The sequence below is a fragment of the Trichechus manatus genome, unplaced genomic scaffold, assembly GCF_000243295.1.
Source record: "Trichechus manatus latirostris isolate Lorelei unplaced genomic scaffold, TriManLat1.0 scaffold00002, whole genome shotgun sequence".
NCBI lineage: Eukaryota > Metazoa > Chordata > Mammalia > Sirenia > Trichechidae > Trichechus > Trichechus manatus.
The window spans coordinates 15,803,027-15,810,831 of NW_004443938.1; the positions used below are offsets into that span (position 1 = coordinate 15,803,027).

Here is a 7,805-nt window from a genome sequence, read left to right on the forward strand (position 1 = left end):
GAGTTATTATCATCTTGACGGCAATCATGTAGAAAATGAATGGAGTATAAAGTACAAGAGGATAATCTAATAAAGCAAGCTTTCTTCTTTTATGAAGCCTTTGAAGAAAGGAGTCATTAGACAGAGACTTGCCTTTCGTTTACCCAGGTGAGGAGGCATGTCATCCTGGTAATGTGTCTTCGGCACGAAGTCTATAATTAGAAATTCCTAGAGAGCTGCTCCCAGTAGGTGTCTCCCAAGATGAAAAGACAAAATAATTTAGTAGGGAAGTCCTTACCCAGGACAGACCCTCCAGGCTCAGGTGAATGGAAAGAATAACTTGCTGACGGCAAGAAAGCCACACTGTCAGGATGGGGTGCTGGATTTTGAATGAGAGTCTCTCCATCATTTTAGTAGTAAGTAGCATTTTTATTATTCAACTTTAAATCTATATATTGAATAGTCTTTGATTTTTAGGACGACTGGCACAGGAATGCTAGGTAGCTTGAAGTGTTACTCTGGTTAAAAAACTGAACTTGTTAGAAAACATTTAGTAGACGTATTTAATTTACCCTTACAGAATCATGTAAAGTTGTTTTCCGATTGAGTTCATTTTTAAAGTCAAGTAGTTTGTTTTTTGCATAATGTATGAACGTTTCTCTAAATCAAATGAAGTCTTTGAATTAGACTATGAAACTGGAATTTTTCTAGAGTACTCTCTGAGTGGTTTTTAAAGATTTCCCCCTTCTTCTTGACGTCATTGACTTAACACTGTTGACTATTGATTAGAAAGGTTTTGTAGTGCTCATTAAATTACTAAAAGTATATCCATATGAGTTTAAAATCTCTTTTTTTGAAGTTAACAATTTCTTGCCATTATAATTATTGTAAAAAATTTATCTACAAAAAATAAGTGTATGGGGTAATCTGACTAATATTGAGAAGCTCCTCGTTTTACTTTAAAGGAAGACCCCCAGTGATTTTGAATAGAGGAAAAGGTTGAAGGTAGTATTGATTGGCTCTCTTTTCCCTTGACTCTAGCTCTCATGGCTGGGAATGAATTTATATCTGTTTATTGACACATTCTGTTGGTATGAAAAGGAGGAGTCGTTTCTGTACACACGAGTTATACTGGGTGTAAGTAGAGTTACTGACTACTCATTCTAGTTTCAGAAAACAAAATTATTCTATTTCCCTCAGCTTCCTTGTTTTCACTGTCCCTTTTTTTGTCTCTTCACATGTGGACAGTCAGCACTGGCCTGGGCGCGAGCATCCGCAGTGTGTCTGAATTTTAACTGCATGCTAATTTTACTACCAATCAGTCGAAACCTTATTTCATTCTTGAGAGGGACAAGTACCGTAAGTACTAACATATTTGTAATTATCTCAGTTGTTCTGATTTACTAATACGAGTGTCACTGAAAACAAAGGCATACTTTATTCTGAAATTCCTAATAATCCTGTGGAAACGGAGGTTCGTTTCTTTGTTAGAGAGAATGCGATGTCTCAAACTGGAGCACAGTAATTGGTACATCTGGTCAACTCTCGCTTTTGCCATTGACTCCTCACGTGGCATTGGATTCGCAATTCAACCTCTCCCTGATGTATTTGCTCCATCTGAAAAACTGGGCTAATAAAATTGACCTGACTCACAGAGATGGAAGTATTATAACAGCTTGAACTACTACCATTTATGATTGAAAGAAGACAAATAAGCAGTTGTGCCAAAGGCCACTAAAGAAACTTCTCTCTGTGTACCCAGAAAGCACATTCCCAGTACGTCTACATGGATTTTAACCTCTACCAGAAATACCCTAATCATATTGATTTCACTGTGTTGGATTCTTACCTTTGTTTCCTGCCAAACAGAGTAACACCCTGTACAGAAAACGAGAACTTTAATAACCATTACTAGAAGAAGTAATTTATTACATAACCGTCACCCTAATTCTATGAATATATATAGATGCATATAAAAAAGTTGCCATTGAGTTGACTCCAACTCATGGCACCCCATGTGTTTCAGAAGAGAACTGTGCTCCATAGGGTTTTCAATGGCTGATTTTTCTGGAGGTAGATCACTAGGTGATCTACCTTCCGTTAGCAACCAGGCAGGCTAACCATTTGCACTATCCAATGATTCCATAGACGCATATACTGCTTTTCTTTGTCTAATAAGAAATAATTTACAGACTACTTGAATCACATGGAAGAGGAGGATGGTTATCACCTTCCTTTTCCAAATAAAGAAACTAAAGCATGAATATTAGCAAGGTTATTCAAGAGTTCTAAGTTATAGTATTAATTCAGTTACTTTTATTGAGTTGAAATTTTAGCAAAGCAGCTTTGTTTCCACCTGTTTGATTAATGAGCCACTAGCTTTGTCACCAAGGAGCCCAGGTGGCACAGTGGTTGAGTGCTCCACTGCTAACCAAAAGATTGGCGGTACAAACCCACCAGCTGCTCCATGGTGGAAAGATATGACAGTCTGCTTCCATAAAGATTACAGCCTTGGAAACCTTACGGGGTTTCTACTCTGTCCTAAAGGGTTGTCGTGAGTTGGAATCGACTCAACAGCAAAGGGTTTGGTTGTTGGTTAGCTTTGTTACATAGCCCCACCTGAGCCCCGCTATCAGGACACTGCCATGGCACTGTCACCACTATGACACCTTCCCCAATAAGCTTTTTTTTTTTTTTTTTTTTGTTTCTTGTTTCCAATGCCTTATTTGCCTCTAAAACTCTCTGGTCCCCCTAGTGCTGCCGAGGCCTATGGAGTAGACAATTAGACAAAAACCTCCAATTCCACAAACTGGTTGCCTATGGGATAGCTGTTAATGCAAGTAAGTGCTTACTAGTCATAGCTTGATGGATTTTACATCTCGTCCTTAATTCTCTAGTTTTGTTTTACTCCCCTCTGCAAAGGCAAACCCTTAGGTAAGAGAAATCCTTGCCTTCCATCTGACCGAATAAACCTTACATAAACAGATTTTTGAATGTCTAACTTTCTCCTTATGCAAATTTTCCCCTACCAAGCCCCTAATTTGACAAGGAAAAGTTGATGAAACTTCATGTTCATTTGTGAATAATTAGGCCTGTTGATAGTACAATGATAAATGCCTACTTGAGAATGCACGCTTTGTTATTCAATATAATTCATGCAGGATGTAAAATTGACCTATGCTCAAATCTCATCCGCAGTTGTATGAAAATGACTACCCAATGGTATCATGGGCAATAAAAAGAAAAAAGAAAGAAACATCATATGAACAAAATTCGGAATCGTACTAGAGACGGGATAGAAAAGAACCATGAAAAGATATAAAGCACTGTATTGTTATTGTTGTTATTATTCGGTGCCATAGAGTTGGTTCTGACTCACAGCGACCCTATAGCGCCAAGTAGAACTGCCCCATAAGGTGTCCAAGGAGCAGCTGGTGGATTTGAACTGACGACATTTCGGTTCGCAGCTGAGCTCTTAACTACTACACCACCAGGGCTCCAAAGCACAATAGGTTTATAAAATATTATTGTCATGATATTTCTAATTCAAGAGAAAGGCATGAGAAGCTAGTGTCAGAGGTCAAGGTTAAACTTGGTGAGGAAGAAAAGAAGAGGGGCAGTAGTCAACAGATGTGTGGTTTTGCTGGAAAACAAAGGCATTGAAATAAAAGGCTATCAGAACAATAAAGAGTTATGATTCACGACTGTTTCCCTCAAACTAATTTAACTATAAAATGTTTTCCTCATTTGTTTTTATTCCTTCATGCATAAAAAAATAGCAAAGTAAAAGGAACACTCAAAACAAATGTGAATTTAATTAAGCAACAAGACATGACTGTCGGTGCCTGGGTGCCAATTAACACAACTTGGGGTGCGCAGCCAGACAGGAGGGGAAGATTCTCCCCATTGATTGCCTTCAACACCAGATTAAACCAACCCAGGAAATGCTTTGCAAATGGTCCTTGTGGGTTGTTAAGAAGTAAGGGCCACAAGGCAGCATGTTCTGTCTAGACCAGGTAAGGAATGGAGGGCAAAGAACAGGCTCATTCATCTTCGTATCCCAGGGTCTACCGTAGAGCTGAGCATATATAGACGTCAATTACCTTTGGTGAATGAGTGACTGCTTGAAGGAGTGAAGACCCAGGGAAGGAAAAATCAATTTACACATGGAAGACTTCTCCAGACATTGAAAATTATCTAAAATCAGAATGAAGTCCCCTGAGAGTCGTATCCAAAGAGAGGCCAGATTGCTACTTGGTAGGCTCATCAGAGAATGAGTTGAAGGAATCTCTAGGCTTCCTTTCCAGCCTTAAAAATCCTTGATTCCTGCATAAAAGGGAATATATATGGATATATAAAAAACAGTAAAGTGGCAGAAAGAATGTTATCACCATGCAATAGCTCTGAGGCAGAATTGGATTCTAAGAGAAAGATATAAAGATGTTATAGACAAAAGGGTGGGGAGTGGGAAGCAACCAAAACATGTCAGAAAAGGAAGCAAAGAAACAAAGGAAAATATGTATTGTGGAAGAGTTTTGTCCTTAAATATCTGGGTGTGTATGTTTCTTTATATATAATAGGCCAATAACGTAAAACTCATCAGTTACCTGTACTGAATATTTCCTGTGTGCAAAAGACCGTAATGGGAGCTATCAGTGTCTGAAACTAGTATGCTCCCTTCTGTTTGGGGAATGGTGTAGAATCCAGTGTGGGCAGCAGTTGGCTAGACTCAGATGACCAAATTATTTTGTACCTCTGCTACTAATTGGCTGTGTGATCTCAGATAAGTTACCTATCCCCTTTCATCTGTGGGACTAAAAGAACTATAAAACAAGTTGTCTATCTCAATGGTTAAGTATAGATTAGGTGTCAGGACCGGGCCTACATGGAAATCTGTAGAAATAAGGTCCTTTACTTGCTGCTACCACAAATAGGATGGAATCCTAACTCCTTAGCATGGCCAGTAGGCTCCAGTGATCTAGCCCCTGCCTACTGCTCCAGTCTCATCTCTTGCCACAACCCCTTGCTTTTACCCACAGGTGGCACCCAGCTACTGGTTGACCAGTTGCCATCAGTTGGTTCCCCATGAGTATTTGGAGCAGTACCATGCTCCAAAGGGTTTTCAATGGCTTATTTTTTAGAAACAGTTCTCCAGGCCTTTCTTCCAAGGTGCCTCTGGGTGGAGTCAAACTGCCAACGTTTCTGTTAGCAGTTGACTGCATTAACAGTTTATACCACCCAGGGACTAACTACTGGTAGTCCCTGAGTATTCTGTGCCTTTGGTTATATTACTCCCTTTGCCTGAAATGTTCTTCCTTTCCTTCTTCATCACTCTCCCTGGGTAAGACATCCCCATATACAGGACTCATTCACTGGTTCACCCCACCCTGACCTTGCCAGGTCTCGGTTGCTGGCCCTCCCTGTCTCTAGTTCTAATGGCACACTTCCTGCAATATAGTGAAATTTTTCAGACTCTGATCTCCTCAAGGGCTGAGACTCGGCCTTACTTACCTTGGCTTCCCTGGTTCATCTTGGCACATAATACTAGTTGCTGTCAAGTTGACTCCAACTCATGGCAATCCCATGTGTGTCATAGTAAAACTGTGCTCCATAGGGTTTCCAAGGACTGCTTTTCGGGAAGTAGATTGCCAGGCCTTTCTTCCACAGTGCCTCTGGGTGGACTCCAACCTCCAATCTTTCAGTTAACAGCTGAGGGCATTAAGCATTTGCACCACCCAGGGACTCTGGCACATAACAGGTCCTCAACAAATTTGGCCAAATCTGAAGATGAGTGGGAGTTGACCAGACGGCAAAAAAAATCGAAGGAATTATCGGGAAAGGTACAAGGCATGAGGTATGTGAGTTGATCAGGGAACTGTGAATAGTTTGGGGTGGGTACAGTATAGGAGGTGAGGGGTGAAGAGATTCCAAATGATGCCATTCGTCCGAAATAATAAAAGCACATCCTGCGGCAGCAAGAGAAAACAGGGAGCTGTTCGTTCTCTCTCTTTCTCCACACACCCCTGGACAGAATCAGCACTTCTCTCCAGCCCCCTTCAGCTGGAGCCCCCTCTGCTTTGCTGGGCTCCCACACATCTCCCGGGGCTCCCCAGCAGGGTCAGGCTGCATCTGATAGCAAAGCACAGCTCATTCCACACCACCATGGCAACCGGCAGCCCTGCACTTGTCTCCTTCAGGGCAACGGCAGGAGGGCGGGAGGAAGCACTCCGCTTCTCCCAAACCCTGACAAAGCAATTATTACATTTCACATTAACGAAGAAATGTGGCTGGCAACTGCGCTTTTAGGGGAAAAAAATGCTAAGCCCTGGTTTCATAGATATACCTTTGCTTTTCACATTTTGTCCTTCTGTTGTATTCACTCGGGAGCAGCTGAAAGTGTTCTTGCGGTTATTTTATTAGCATTGCCCATTATGCTGCCTTTCAAATCGCCGACTGGCTTAATAGAGGTGTGTAACCTTGGAAGAAGTGCATCCACATCGAAGTTTGCGTGCCAACCTCTAATTTCTCATCCGTTCCCCTATAAGTTGAACTGCAGGCTTTAATTGGTCAAATCATTAAAGGAGGTAATTAGAGACTAGTGGGAATAGGCTGGGGGGAGGAGGGAAGAAGCACGACAATGCTATCTATAATCAAGGGCATCACTGAAAATGCAGTGACAGGAACCCCTCTTCTCTTGGCTTCCTGCCTTCCTGCTTGCCTGCCTATGATAACAGCTGCTGGAGCATTCTTCAACCACTAATAAATCATTTTCACGGACCTATAACCCCACCAGTATAAAAATCATAGCTTCACAGCCTCTCCGTTCCTATTAATGCGGATCTTTCTGGACTCCCTGGTCCACGGTAGACCCTGAAGACCTTTCCCATTGAAAACTAGTACTTTGAATTTGGGCTTCCTTCAAAGGGGGCTGTAAATAGTGACCTAGCCATCTCTTTCCAGCAGGTTCCACAGCTTGCGTCTGCCGGCCTCCAGGGTAAACAATTACCCCACAGGCAGCTCCTCCAGAATCACTAAAATTAGTTTATAAACCTCAATCAACATTGACAGGGGCAGGATGAGAAGAGAGAGCTCAGAATAAGGGTACTGGGGAAAAAAAAAGGTTTTGGAGGCTCCATGGTTGAGAACAGCCCCAGAAACAAAAACTCTTTAAAACTTGACCCCTTAAGAATTGCTTCCTGGGTGGTGCAAATAGGTTCACTCAACTACTAACCTAAAGGTTGGCAGTTCAAATCTACTGAGCGGCATCGTGGAAGAAAGACCTGGCGATCGGCTTCTGTAAAGATGACAGCCAGGAAAACCCTATGGAGCACAGCTCTACTCTGTAGCACATGGGGTTGCCGTGAGTCGGAATTGACTCAGTGGCAACAGGTTTGTTTCTTTTTTTAAGGAATTGTTACTAATGTGTTTCTGCTAGAGGCATTGGGAAATCCAAGGAGGCTCCTGAGTCCTGCCTAACATGATTTGATGTGATTTAAAAACCTTCCATGGGGTGGACTGACACAAGGGCCACCACAATGGGCTGACACATACCAACAATCTTGAAGACGGTGCAGGACTAGGCAACGTTTTGTTCTGTTACACACAAGGTCGCCATGAGTCAGAGCCAACTGGATGGCAGCTAGCAACAACAATGAGTACAGAGACAGGCGCCAAAGTCAACACGCATTCCTGCAGAAACCAGACCACAAACTTGAAAGTTCAGGGCCAGATTCTGGCTGCAGAATCACAGCCAGCATTTGTCCCTGGATCCTTATTTCTAAAGGCTTCTTAATTAGGAGGTGATAACTCTAAAATGACTGTTATCA

At 41.9% G+C, this 7,805-nt stretch overlaps 1 protein-coding gene across 1 annotated transcript in view; it reads left to right on the plus strand.

The window, feature by feature from the left end:
- Window positions 1–350: 350 nt before the first annotated feature.
- Window positions 351–7,805, plus strand: part of NOX3 (NADPH oxidase 3) — a 64,287-nt gene continuing 56,832 nt past the window's right edge. The window contains exons 1-4 of the mRNA XM_023728310.1: window positions 351–395; window positions 1,021–1,116; window positions 1,228–1,338; window positions 2,735–2,819. Coding sequence (XP_023584078.1) covers window positions 351–395; window positions 1,021–1,116; window positions 1,228–1,338; window positions 2,735–2,819 — 337 coding nt within the window. The remainder of the gene's footprint in view (window positions 396–1,020; window positions 1,117–1,227; window positions 1,339–2,734; window positions 2,820–7,805) is intronic.